Below are 15,239 nucleotides of genomic sequence, written 5' to 3' on the forward strand. Positions count from 1 at the left end.
TTATTATCCACTGATATCATAACATATTAGTATTTTATTATCCACTGATATCATAACATATTAGTATTTTATTATCCACTGATATCATAACATATTAGTATTTTATTATCCATTGATATCATAACATATTAGTATTTTATTAAAAACTATAAGGGGCGCGATATCGGCGTAAATATAGAATCTAGGATTGGATTTACGACTAGGCGTAGAGGCAGCCAGTTCGTAAATAAAAAGTGTTTTTATTTAACCTCATTCAAAGAATTTCAATACACGCGTGTTGGACATGCAGCAGTCCTCAGAGACAACGGCACACATGTGAGAAAATTCTTCTGCAGTCTGTTGATTCGCGTCAACCAATCAAAAGGCGAGAATCCAAAATCATTCAACCGTGAGCCCTCATAGACTCTCTTTTCCCAGACGTTTTTTGGGTCCAGCAGCTTGGATCAATTAGTCGAGTTTATAAAATATTAAAACTGTCAGCCTTAGATATACAGCTTTCGCGATGATAAAGCTTCTTATTGATTATGTCCTCTGGAGTTTTAGCTGACAGAATTTCATGCTAAGCTTCGGCCACTTTGTTAAATCTCTTGCATAAATTATTCTAAGCACCGTCCTGTGGCTTCTTGTCCTGTTGCGTAAAGTCCCTAGTTACTCTAGTAGCTAGATCAACTTTCGTATGCACTTTGAGGTCCAGAGAATTTGACTTCAGAAATTGGTTTAGGGTGGTCAAACAATCATTTTTGGCTTGGTTACACATTTTGAAAATGTGGCGAAAGGTCAAAAGGTCAGGGTCAAAGGTTATAAGATCAAACACCATTATGTCCTTAAATCTCGACAACCACTGGTCACAGCGAGGTAATTTTGGTCTCAAATTGATCAGAAGGTATACATTCATATTCAGTCTAATGAAACATTTTAGTCGAAAACGATCGGAAATGCCATTTGACCCATAAACCAGGGCATGTCTGTATCTCCGAAACTATTGGCCGTAGAGACTTGAATTTGGGCTCAAATTGTTCGAAATATACATTTAGTTATTTGTTACACATTTTGAACAATGTTACAAAAGGTCAAAAGGTCAAGGCCAGGGGTTATATGAATAAACACAAATAGGTATTTGTATCTCGGCAACCACTGGTCACAGCGAGTAAATTTTGGTCTCAAAATGTTCAGAAGGTATACATTCATATTCAGTCTAATGAAACATTTTGTAAAAAATGACCGGAAATGACATTTCTGACCTTTGACATACATACCAGGGCATCTTCTTATCTCTGTAAGTACAGGTCGTAGAAACTTAAATTTAGTATCAAATTGTTAGAAATACACATATTTACATTCATTCTAACAGAAAATTTGGATAAAAGATGATCATAAATACTATTAATTACTAATCTTTTAAATGAAAAACATATCTACCCAACTTATCATTAGACAGTAATGTTATGCAATAATTGATGCTTAATGATTTCCTTATACTGTAGGAATTAAAACAAATCCTTTACTGTTTGTAATAATTGTACTTTTGCTTATAATAATGCTAGAAATTATTGTTGACCCCCGAACGTTCAAACATTTTGAGAATGCTAGAAGTAATTTACTGTAGTTACCCGAATAAAAGCCTCGGGCATTTATTTATTCAGGGAAGGCGTTTATTTTGTTGGGTGTAATAATGGTAACATGTATAATCAACTAAATACACCCCAGATATATATATAAAAAAAATATATATATATAATAACGGGATTAAACCTCATTCTATCCTGGAGGAAGTACAATCATGTAATAAAAGGTATCGGAGACCACAATAATATATTATTACGTAACACTGTTGCATAATAGTTTTGAATGTCAACGACAAAACTTATACATATACACGTCTGTTCCCAGTGTAGATAATAAAACAATATATATTTCTGGAGATTTATTATCAATACCACTAGAAACTTTGACATGTTTTAGGTACTGAAAGCATTGACAATAAAACCATCAGAAGTTTATCATGATAAAATCATACTACAACACTGTACTACAGTACACAAGGGTGTTTTCAGGAAAGCTGGACATATTGTACAATAGTAATGAAACTATGTATTGGCATTTAAAACTATGCAAAAGATTGTTGTCAAATTGTAGTTACAAACAAATAGATGATAGAATGAAGATCCATTATGAGTGCAATCGTGTCAGGATAATGATGTGTCATTGTTTTATATCATTATACTGGCACATGGAGGGGAAGATCCATTTAATGGAATCTATCACTTTTATCTTAAAAGACAGAAACATTTCGTTAAAAAGCATAAAGAGGAAAACGAATCATGTAAATACCTTTTATCAGTTGAGAAAGGAAATACAATTATTAAAATTAGAGTATTCCTTCAAACTAGATGGTACGCTCGCGTACCATCTAGGTCGTGCCCACAGATGGTTCTCGAATACATAATAATTTCAGCGTTAAAGAACTGGCGATTTCAAATGTACGTACCGCAGGACAATAAAACATGTCGTTTACAGGAACGAATAAATAGACAATTTATGTACTCAACTAAAATTAGCACCCTGGGAATTACTTCCGAAAGAGAAACTTGTCACAAAATGAGACACATTGTTTAGGTCAAATTTAAACAAACTTAATTTGTGTTTTGTATGTAACATTAGGGTTGAGGGATGGGGAAGAGGATGGGTGCAAAGAAGAACAATTTTTAAATATATTCTTTATCCATTTAGTAACGAAATATTAATTGTTTTCATGTTTTACAAATAATATACCACTATACATAGTAAAACATTGCGATTTAATACTTTGTTGAAACTATCACCGTCGATTGAAATAGTATAGTACATGTAACGATACATCACTACGACGTGTATATGTTTATATAATTTAAAACAATTTGTGAAAACCACCTCTATTCGGGCAAAATCATAAATTCGATTTAATGGTCAATAAATATTAAATTATCTAACTCAACTTAATTAGTAGGCATAATGGTTTTCAATTGTTTCTTAGAGCCAATTCATACTTAAGTTGGTTCCTACCCTACCCTCCAAAGTTGTTCTGCGTTTAGTTAGGGCATGTGATGTAGCGTAGGCCCATCCTCTACTGGTTTTACAACGCTACTCATGCCAGTGAGGGAAGGGTGGTGATGTGGGTGGTTTAACTGCAATAATAAAGATGTGTACATAATATACGGCGAGTGAAAGCGCTAGCTCATTATCTGTTTTAAAAAATGTATATCCAACCTCTGCAGCACAGATTGAAATGGTTGGGTTGGTTGGAAAAAAAATGGATCGAATTTCTGTTATGAGTATACAGTACTTGCCTTTACGATGCCTGAGGGAATAGACACTTGTGGAACAGAGATTGGAATGTTCCATTCATCGCAAATCAATACATTTGTATAAACGTATATTAAATCTATCAAAATAGTATTTTTTTTTACAAAATCGGCCTGTCTTCAACATTATGATGCTGTACTCAAGCTGTTCAACCGGTTTTCAGCCATTAAAAACAATTATCGTAGGAGGAGATAGGAAAATGCGAAGCATCCTCGTATTATTGTCTGCGGGTATTTTTCAAGACGGACATCCATTAGACAGTGTATACCGCGATCGAAAAACACCCCTATTTGGGGCAAATCGTTGAACCTAAATTCGTTTTAATCGTCAATAACTAATTATCGAACTCAATTTAATTAGTAAACAGGGTTACATCAGGTGGTTAAAATCAGTACCGAAAGTACGAACCAACTTTATATACCATCGAGTAAACATTCTAGAAATAACGCGCGATTTACCGAATTTTGCCCTTACGTAAATTTATATATAGATAAACGCCACCATTCTCTCAAATAGAACACCATGTGGAATAAACGCCCCGCCACATGCATTTACACAATAATTGTATCACGTCAACACATTTCATTAACTACCATAATCTACAATTTACCAAGCATTTTGACATAATTTTATCACTTTTTGATATTAATTGTGCAGTATTTGTTTACATCTAGGTGGTATTTATTTGATTATACATGTTCCCATATTATACCCCAAATAAAGATGTCTCCTTTACCCCTAAAAACCATTTTGAACAATAAATTCCTGGGGCGTTTAATCGGATACATATGACAAGTTACTTCTAGCATTCTGAAAAGAACTGTTGAGCTTAACGTTTCTATCTATTTTCTATTGTACAGCGCTTTGGTCACTTGGAAAAGCGCTATATAAATCCAAAATTAAATTAAAATTAAAATTATCAAAATGTCCTCGGGGACAGCAATAACTAGTACTTGAAATTAAAACAATTTAAAGTATCAGTTATTGCATAACATTACTGTCTAAGGATAAGTTGTGTAGATAAGTTTTTTGTTTGAAACATTATTAAAAGTGTTTCTGTTCATCTTTTAACCACATTTTCTATTACAATGAATGTAAATATGTATATTTCGAACAATTTGATACCAAATTTAAGTTTCTACGACCTGTACTTACAGAGATATGAAGATGCCCTGGTATGTGGGTCAAAGGTCAGAAATGGCATTTCTTATCATTTTTTACTAAAATGCCCCATTAGATGGAATATAAATGCATGCCTTCTGAACATTTTGAGACCAAAATTGACTTGCTGCGACCAGTGGTTGCCGAGATAAAAGTACCTTTTTTTATTTGTTCAAATAACCCTTGACCTTGATCCTTTGACCTTTTGTAACATTTTTAAAAATGTGTAACAAATAACAAAACATATATTTCGAACAATTTAAAACCAAATTCAAGTGTCTACGACCAGTAGTTACGGAGATACATACATGCCCTGGGTTGTGGGTCAAAGGTCATAAATGGCATTTCCGGTCATTTTTTACTAAAATTTCCCATTAGACTGAATATAAATGTATACCTTCTGATTAATTTAAGACCAAAATTACCTCGTTGTGACCAGTGGTTGTTGAGATTTAAGGACATATTTATGTTTGGTCTTATGACCTTTCACCTTGACCTTTCGCCACATTTTCGAAATGTGTAACCAAGCCAAATATGATTGTTTGACCACCCTAAACCAATTTCTGAAGTCAAATTCTCTGGACCTCAAAGTGCATACGAAAGTTGATCTAGCTACTAGAGTAAGTATGTTCATTTTTTTTTACCTTTGAATACTAAAATTCCAGGGATGATTGAAATAATAGATATAATATATCTTAAAACTGTTTTCATCTGAGTAGACTATCGATGCCGACCACATGCTGCTTGTTTGCCATATACTGTTAAAAGGGTATTTTCCATAATGGACTGTTCTGCGACACAATTGTGTTCAAACAATCGCCATTTTGTTTTGACATTCAAAAAACAATAGCTATAGTCATTGGTGTGACATAAACATGTGTTTGTTTGAAAGGTGTTTTGAAATGGTGCTCTAGCTTATGAATATTATTATTGAGGTGAAATAATTAGAACTGTTGATTTTCAAACACGTTTGAAAGGCGGCACAAAATCTGTACATGTTCTTGTTGTTGCAAAAAAATGACATATTTCTATAAAAAGTGGATACAACCTACCTGAAAGGATCTCCAACAGGACTCATACATAGAACAACGTGTAAATTACTACGCACACGCTCTATAAAGTATGCAAACATAATTTCAGGGGTGTCTTGAATACCATCCTTTTTGGCCTCTTCTGAGAGGGATGTACGAACCTCTTCAAATTCATCTGACTTGTAAAGATTTGGAACCTCACCGCTACTGAGAATGTTATTGATGTCTTCGAGAAATGACTCATCTACAACTTGAGTGTCATTAAAAAGGAAAATAGTAGGCTTGTTTTCAACTCCTGCCTGCATGTACAATCGTTTCAGATCTGACAAAAACATAATATCATTTAAGAATCAGTAGAAAACAAAATATTTTTATTTATTAAAATTAGAAACAACAACCTGCTTATAATCAAATTCAGCGCGAGTACTTCGGAGGGCTATTACACTTTATATATTTGCATTATTGCCAGCGACCTAAACAATAGGTACACTTGTCTGGCGGTGTCCCTTTGTCAGTCGGGCAGCAGATTGGATGACCTCACAAATTATTCAAAATTTGAATTGCCGCCATCTTGGAATAGTAGTTCGAAAATACAAAATGTAGCAAAAGTAACCTTCAATAAAATTTGAAAAACAAATTCATAAAATTAAATTTATATTAATAAAATTCACAAAGGGGTTTACGAAAGAGGCTAATTCAGAAATACTGCCAAGATCTGTTCCCCAATACGACGTAGGGGAACTCAGTGCTGAAATCAGATTTTACTTATTAAACATGCTTGAACCAAAGGCATTTCAATATATATTATCCAGATTATATATAAAAACTAGAAAGCCACTCCGAGAGTGCATACCTCCGCCTACTGTAAAATTCTCCTACATAAGATTTCTCCGGTAAAAAAAATATATATACAGTATATTTGTGTGTGTCTTAATGCTGTTTGTGATTTAGGCTAATTTCACTACAAGCATGTGTATGCGAGTTTGGTGTAATGGTTATGTAACAAGCCTTTCAATTAACAATAGCTTCAGTTGACTAACAATAGAACAGCAACGCGAAAATCAAACAAGTGAATTTGAAAAGAAAATAGGTTTTTTAAACTACTGGCATAAAAAATGTGAACATTAAATCAAATTATGTTTTAAAATTACAAATCACAAATTATAACTCTTGCCTCTTGTACAAAAATGAAGTTTTTTTGGACAAGTAGTTCTCGAGAAAATGCAATTTCAGTATACTTGTTACTTTAAGACTGCTCGCCGGCTTTTGAAAAATTCTGTCCTATCTTTTAACACTAGCAGGTCTGAAAAGTATACTAAAAAGTGGTCCAGAATTGGGAAAATGGTCCCAAAATTTAATGGAATGGTCCTTGACCACATATCTATCTGTATATTCATTTTGGTAACGATCTTGTAATTACTTTTTTAGTAATCCTGCTAACAAACAAACAAACAAACACACACTACCGATTACATATACCTCCTTGGCGGAGGTAAACAAACTGATAAAAGGATTTGATGATTTGCTTATGAGAAAGTGCCGCATTCATTTCGCTAATGGCGAATTTTTTTATAATTCAAATTTGATCGCTTATTTTCCTTTACCCAAGAAGAAGTACAAATACAGTAATTTATTTAAATTCCTAATACAGAATTATTACATACAGTAACAATATATATCAGTTAGTTGACTTTACAAAATATTAAAACTGTCAGCCTTAGATATATAGCTTTCACGATGATAAAGCTTCTTATTATGTCCTCTGGGGCTAAATCCGCGGTACGAAAACCTACTAATAAACATCATTGGGTACATTAAATGGTTCAAAAACTGATTACACTTCTGATATTGAAGGAAATTATTCAACCACACGGCCTGTATTAAACATACAAATTCAAGATGGCATCTGCTTAGAATATATTCCAAGCTTTGAACGGACATTGAATCCGTCTTAAAAGGTGAATCAAGCTTTAACTTTCAGAAAAGATAGATCAATAATCTAATAACCAACCACTAAGTTTTTATAAAGGTTTCGTGCTGATGAGAAAAGTGCCGGATTCCTTACGAAACCAAAAAAATAAATCCTGTAACGTACGCACACCTCCAGCTGCACTTTTTTCTTCCTTAAGCTCTGTCGTCTTTTCCTGGGCTATTTATACCAAAATTTGTGGCGGGAATAATCTTCCATATTAGGAATGTCAATTCCCAAATATAGAAAGACATCATTTAACTCGGATGGTGGAAATTGCAGCAGATTTGGAAGGGTATTCTCATGCAAAATTCTTGCCGCAAAGTGAACAGCAAACTGGAAGTCACTATAACTTGGCGAAGCTCAGTGACCTGCGCAGTTAAAACACAGCGTTTTAACGGCTAAATGAGCACTCTGCTGCCCGACTGTCCAGGCAGAACATTGCGGTTTACGTGTGATATGTTAAATCCTCCACACAATTGGGGCAATGTACGCTTTTTGATGCATAGTTCGTTGTTAATAATACAAGTGGGGAATCCCCTTTTAGGACGTGGATTTAATAACCTACCAACTGGTTCTACAACGCTATTTTTCTGTAGTTTGCAAATGAGTGTGTAACTTGAATAGTGTGTAACATTAGAATAATGGAAAAAACAATATAATAAACAATACAGGTCCATCCTAAATTACATTCATAGTGATGTTGTTCAGGCCCTAGCCAGGGGAAATATTTATGGATTCGCATTGAATGCGAGCACGCTATTATTAGAGTGTCATTTCCATGGTATCGACATTCACTACAGCAAAAGGGTACGAATTATGTTCACGATGTAATTGTTACTGCTACAATTTTATAAAAATGTAAAAGAATTCTATTTATGATCACTAACTTTTTTTTTTTTTTTTTTGTAATTTGTTAACATCACTAGCATGTTATAGTATTAAAATGTGTTATATTAGCTGATTTTAAGCACTTAACATGAATTTATCAGAATTATGTGTATTTATTAAAACATTTTATTATTATTTAAATAAAGACAATTTAATTATCTATCCATTAAGACCATTTTCAAATTATTATGGCTAAAACTTAATTAATTCTTAATTAATTCTTTTACATTTTCATAAAATGTTGTTATCATATAAATGTAAATTTTTCTAAACAATTTAAAAAAAAAAAAAACTTTACGGCCAATAGTTTGTTAATGTACTAGAGCATGCACGCGCAATATTCTTTGCCGCAACTACTTCTGTACGCTGTGCACATCGATATTTCACCGTAAAATCACATTTTTTATATATAAGAAAAAGTTGAAAGTATTTTGTTGCTCCTATACTTTACATGCATTAACGGAGACAAGTTTGACACAATTTGATCTGCATATCACATGACTTTAATCCAATGTCGTAACTCTTTATATATATGGGTCTGGCCTAAACCTGTCTGTATTGAGGCATATATGCATCCTAGGCTGGATACTGGGCAGACAGGGGCCTAGCATCTCTACGTAGCCTACTAAACTGGCGCTAATTTCTATTACAAAGAAATGAGAAGCCATCTTCCATGAAAATAATGGCAGTCAAAACAAAAACAAATAAATGAATATATAGGCCTAGCCTAGACTAATTTGTATGGTGAGGATGAAGAAAAAAGGTCTAGATGCTACTCTAACCAAACATGAATCCTAGGCTGGTTACTGGGCAGACCAACAGGGCGCCTAGCATCTCTACCTAGCCAAAACTGTGGGGCTATCTACAAGTAGGCATAGTACTCGCACATACAGAATCGTCCGCACAACCAAGGTAATGAAGAGTTATGGGAACTTTTAAGGGACCTCTAAGGGGTCCCTTAAAAGTTAAGGGGAAAATAGACCAAGTCAAGGATTTCACTTAACCTTAAAACCTTTGTGAATACCACTTAAGTGAAACCCTATTTTCTTGATTTAAGGGAAACTCTTAGGATTCAAGGGAAATATTTCACTTAAGTGTGATTGGTGAATACGGCCACTGGCCTTTAGCTCGCATAAAATTCATAAAGAAATATTCATTAAAATTTGAAGAAAACAAAGGTTACTTACCATCTCTAAATTCAGTTTTTCTGTAGTTCTTAGTAACCTCAATTTGAAATGTATGAAACTCGCAGATACTGGATGCAAGTCTGGTCAAACTCTGTCGTCCACTCCCACCAATACCTACTAAAAGTATATTACCACGAGGCTGGCAAACAACGCGGATGATACGACAAACTGCAATTGAACAAAATCATTAATGATTAAAATTGACAAAATAAAATTCTTAATTCATTGTTTCCATGTAATTTATATTATTATAACTTGGACATTTACCATGCTCAATTGCATCTCTAAAAAGTACAAGATCCATCGATATAACACCTGGTGTTGAATTGTAGTCCTCTAATGCTTCTTCCATAAATTTCTTTAAAGCATTAAATTCTTGAAGATCCTCATAGATTGGAACTTCGCCTTGAGTCATGAAGTCACCAAAAATGGGTGGTTGTTTGTTGGGACAGATGTTATGAAAAGTCTGTTCAAAAAGACTACCAAGTTTTTCTGAGAGAATAGTGATGAACGTTTCCATATCATGATCATCAACTAGACGATCTGAAAATACTCTGAGAGAATTTGTGTTGCAAAAGTTAATTTTAAAATGTAATTAAAAAATTTAAAAACAAGCCACTGGAACACTTTCAATTTAAGCATAAAACATGATAGGTTTTATGAAAATCATACATAATTTACACCATCTTTTTAACCAACATACCACACAAAATGTTAAATTTATTTATTCATTTGTCTCAAAATAGAAAAACACCAAGGTAATGTAAATAAATACTGTTTTAGCTATCATTTTCTGTAAAAATTAAAAATTAAAAAAAATGTAATTTTCCAGCCTTATTGTTTTTGGTTGTTTCTACAAATCTGCACATGCGACTTGTGCAATTTCGCTTACATGTGCTATATATTGCAAAAAGATTTGAGTTTGAGTTACCATATTGTCTTTTTTACTTTACTTAGCACCGTTATAAATCTTGGTTAATGTTTTATATAACAACTGAAATATGGAAAGTATAATCCAGTATTACTGCACTTACAGTATTACAAAGTAATTAGGTATCATTATCATTAATTTACCTATAATTTCTCTTATTTGTCTTCTCCTCAATGTCAATATCTTTCCAATATTTAAATACACAGCTAAATACTAACCTGAAGCACTCATGTATCCATAGTCTAGTCATGCTAGCCTTTGTATCATGGAAGTCTTTATGAGCACGTAGCAAACCCTGAAACACTTTACTAATGTCTCTTAAATTAAATAAGTAATGAATCTTTGCTGGTGTTGGCAAAAATTTCTGCACAATGGCCTGGTACATCTCAAGAGTAGCTTGAGTCATGATGTCACCTATTGGCTTAACATCTTCTTCAAAATCTTGAAGTTTCTGATTAATCATTGTTCCAAAAATTCGTTTAATTTGGGAGTCCTAAAAATGGAAGTCAGAAAAAGAAGAGTAACAAGCAAAGTGAGTTTGATGTAAGTTTCAAAATTGTTGAAGGCATTCAATCAATTTAAAAACTACAATATCTAATACATATTGAAAAGTTTTACGGCACACATTTCCTTAGCGGAAGCTCGAACTTTTGAACTAGTGGGTCGAATTTTTTTGTCCAAAAAGATTTAATAAGATCAAAACAAATCCTATTTTTATATTGTAATTAAAAATAGATGTTATAAATATTAGTGTCGGACTTTAAGGTTTTATGTAGCTAATTTAGTTTTATTTGCAGCGTAAATTACGTGAAAACCCCGATTTTTACTGATCAAGCTTTAACATTTTGCATCACAACTCCGCTGTTCCTGGAGCGATTTTCTTTGTCCAAAAACTTTTAGCAAGCTTGTAATGTTTGCCAAACAATGATCTAAAACTTATTTTCATTGGTCAACTATCCTCATTGGACTGGTACCTTTTGTATGAATGAAGCCAATCACAGCAAGTTTTCTTTAAGCACTGGGAGATAGCGTCACTCGAAATCTATAGCTGAGTCCACGTAGAAGTAGCTTTATAATATCACGCAAAATTGCTGTTTTATAACTTACAAAGCTAGTTAAAGTGTTGATTTTCTGATTCTACTATTATAAGGTACTAGTTTGATATTATTTATAATTTGTAAAACTTAATAATTATTTAGTAAGAGCTGTTTTAAAAAGTGGTATATTGCCTACTGTTTCTGTAGCGGTTTAGCGATAGATTTGGAATGTACCAGTCACATTTTGGTAAAGTGGTTGGTTCATCGGTTGTCAATTTTGAAGTTAAAATGTTTATAAAATAGATATAACTTTAATTTCATGACAATTTCAAAACAAAATACTTTACTGTTTATTTTTTTGTTTTACAGATTTTGGATTTTTGAATTGGAAGGCGTGTTTATTTAGTAGTACAATGGTTGGAAAACAACTTTGACATGTCAAAATATTATAGCAGATATTCTTAGTTTCAGCTACAAACAAAACATATATGTATGTAATTTAATAAAATGAAGTTATATAATTTGTGCTAATTCAATTTATTTGTATTTAGTATAGGTATAATGTATGTTTTACTTATGTGCACCAGCACTTGCTTTGTTGTATACTACTGACTCTACTGATCTGTATAAATAAATCTTAAATATTAATTTGGATGATTAATTTTAATTAATGTTGTGATACTCTGTGATAACAATATATAATGTCCAGTTTATATAAAATAAAGTTTATAACTGCAGTCCGTGGATCTATTGTATTTATTTCCAAGTGTTTGTCAATAAGATTACCCTTACTCTTTTTGAATGGTACACGCCGACTGCTACAGTGAGCAGCCATGGTGTAACCTTCAAACAGAAACTGGATAAAAAAGAAAGAAACTTTTCAATATGCTGTATACAAATATTGCCTGCTTAGAGGTGAAATATAATATTTGACATCCCTTGGGGATGTAACATTTTACATCACTCTGGGATGTCAAATTGTATATTTCACAGATATAAAAGGTGATGCTTATGGATCTAAAGATCACAAGTTCGAAATCCAACATTTGTTCATTTTTATTTGTCTGTAATGGCAGATGCCAATTCTTACCCAAAAATTACTCAGTCAATATAACAAAGATCTTAAGATCTCACTGAATTTTATATGTATAATGACGGGAACACAAGAATTACTCAGTCTAAAAACCATGACGATGATGATAATGATCCACCAAACGGTAATTATGTGATGTCATTCTGACCAATCACATATCAAGGCAGACTTGCCCCTAGTTCTGGTGGTGGAACAAGTCAGATAAGGACTATAAACCGTAGGTGCAATGTGCACATTTATAACCCGTGTGCACTTTAAAGTTCATTATTCGAGACGAGTAGTGGAGTTACCGCAGTTCACAAAATAGTCTCTGTATCAGTGGGATTACCACCTATCTTATAGGACAGTGATGAGCATGATAGATTCAAAACATGCGTGCACACAAAATTTGAGTGGCCACATGGTGACTTCAGAACATCGGGTAGGTAAACATTTTATATAATAGGTATATTTTTGCACAAATTTGCATTAAATTACCTTTTTTTAGAACATTAAAGTTCATCAAAAAAATGAAATCTACTACAGAAGGTATAAAAAAACAAAAATCAATTGCAAAAAAAACATTTTTCTACGCTTTGTACGAGCAGTGCGCACGACGCAAAACAAAAATTGGAACATTTTAAAATTTTGCGCATATCGAAATATTAAATACGCGTAAGCACGTACATTTTTGTGCAGCATGCTATTTTTATTATGTTAAAAATTGCTCCATATTATGAAGTACACTTTTGTACAGTTTCATTGAAAAATGAATTTTTGTTCAGAATTTATTATCAACTATAAAATCGCGCTTAACTTACGCTGCACGATTAACAAAGTTTCTTGCACATCGACAGGTACAGATCAATCTTCTGGCAAAGTTATAATATCTCAGATGTTAAATATTCTTTATTTATTACTATTTAGGTATTCATGCTATTTTGACCAATCACGTTCTAGTTATAAAATTATAGAATGTTTTTTTTTATCAGATGATTTTTTACATCATTTAAAATTTGCATTAATTTATATAGACAGTTAAAAAAAAACTTACACTTGGGAATGTCATATTGATGAGATTAAACCTGCTTTGTAGTCTCTTAGTGATTACCATTCTACCACCCCCTGGTGGTCCCATGGAGGCTAAAAGCTGCATATCTTTAATACACTTTGTGGTTTGCTTGAGACGATCATACCAGAATCCATAATCCATCCACAGTTTCATGAGTTCAAGTGGGGGCTGTGAACCAAATGTGTCTTTGGCAGGCATATTAAAATCATCCATAAAAGTTATAAGTTTCTTGCCACCAATTGGAACATACACACCTATGTAAACAAGGCAATTTTAAATGTCAATAAATAAAAATAAGTAAAGTGCCTGGAAAATTAACAGGCCACCTGTACTGTGAAATATTCGTTTAATTCCTTTAGCCTCCCACACTTTAATTGGATAAATTGGAGGTTTAAGTATGTATGTTCTTCACAAAAAATATTGTATACTAGTTTAGTATTCAAAATGTCGAGTTTGCAAACATTTAATTAAATCCTAAATAAAAGCATAGTTGCAAGTTACCTTTAGTACGTTTTTCAACCCTGCTCTCAATGATGTCTTGCACATTGCTAGATGTTGTCTGTGCAGACATGTTAATTGTCAACACACTATATTTGTTTGAATCCATATGGCCTAAAACATTCTGAGCTACAGAAGTTTTTCCTGTTCCTACTGGGCCACAGAGTAAAACTGGCTGCACTCGCTGAATTAAACGGCGTACAATAAAATCATAGCGTACAGTATCCACAGTGGGGACAATAATCTTGTAGAAAGGAGAGCTACAGATGAAAATTATTTATTAATAAATTTCATTCTCTTTGTGGATACAAATGTTATGTTGAATGTACAAAACTACCTTTTATAAATTTTAAATAATGAGTAATAGTGTAAAATATTAGAATTAAAAGTTCTTTGATAAATGATAGCAAACAAAAAACATCATATTTATAATGAGATACAATAAAACAAAATCTTCCAGTACAGGCAACAGCTGAGGAAGAGGTAATTACTAATTGTGTCAATAAGTTCCCCCGGACAGTTTGATATCTTGAAAGACTTTTTTCTGTTGTCTTGGTCAATTTATTCGGTTTATTAGGCTATTTCCTGGTTTATTTTACATCAAATTTTTCATTTTTATACTTGTGCTAAGCGCATAGAGACTATTTGTATTTTGCGCTATATAAATTTAAAACCATTAAACCATTTACCAGTAACCATAGTTTGACAACATATTATTATATTATTTGATATCAGAACAATTGCGAGATTTCCGATTTTTTGTTAATGCATAGGAAAATCTACTTGATCAGTTTTCACTGTTAACATACTACTGTAGGTATTGGTCACTTTATGTTCACTCTATTATTTGAGGAAACACTCATATTATAACAAAAAACAACATTTAAAATGTGTTAGTACTAGAAATTGCTTTTCGGTTTATTTACCAGTGGAGTTTCAACAAGTATAATCATGAGAAGAACTGTTTGAAACGGGGCTGAAAGTTCGATACCCTATGTTTTCTCCAGATTTAAAAAATAATATTATATTGCAGGCTTGGTCAATTTTG

At 32.8% G+C, this 15,239-nt stretch overlaps 1 protein-coding gene across 3 annotated transcripts in view; it reads right to left on the reverse strand.

The window, feature by feature from the left end:
- The window catches only part of LOC140050011 (dynein axonemal heavy chain 2-like), a 162,784-nt gene that overhangs the window by 61,832 nt on the left and 85,713 nt on the right, over positions 1–15,239 (reverse strand). For all 3 annotated transcript variants that reach the window (XM_072094992.1, XM_072094994.1, XM_072094993.1), the window contains 6 exons: positions 14,195–14,451; positions 13,676–13,947; positions 10,731–11,005; positions 9,849–10,135; positions 9,582–9,749; positions 5,556–5,856 (listed from right to left, as the gene is read on the reverse strand). In XM_072094992.1, coding sequence (XP_071951093.1) covers positions 5,556–5,856; positions 9,582–9,749; positions 9,849–10,135; positions 10,731–11,005; positions 13,676–13,947; positions 14,195–14,451 — 1,560 coding nt within the window. The remainder of the gene's footprint in view (positions 1–5,555; positions 5,857–9,581; positions 9,750–9,848; positions 10,136–10,730; positions 11,006–13,675; positions 13,948–14,194; positions 14,452–15,239) is intronic.

This window comes from Antedon mediterranea, chromosome 5, assembly GCF_964355755.1.
Source record: "Antedon mediterranea chromosome 5, ecAntMedi1.1, whole genome shotgun sequence".
Classification (NCBI taxonomy): Eukaryota; Metazoa; Echinodermata; class Crinoidea; order Comatulida; family Antedonidae; genus Antedon; species Antedon mediterranea.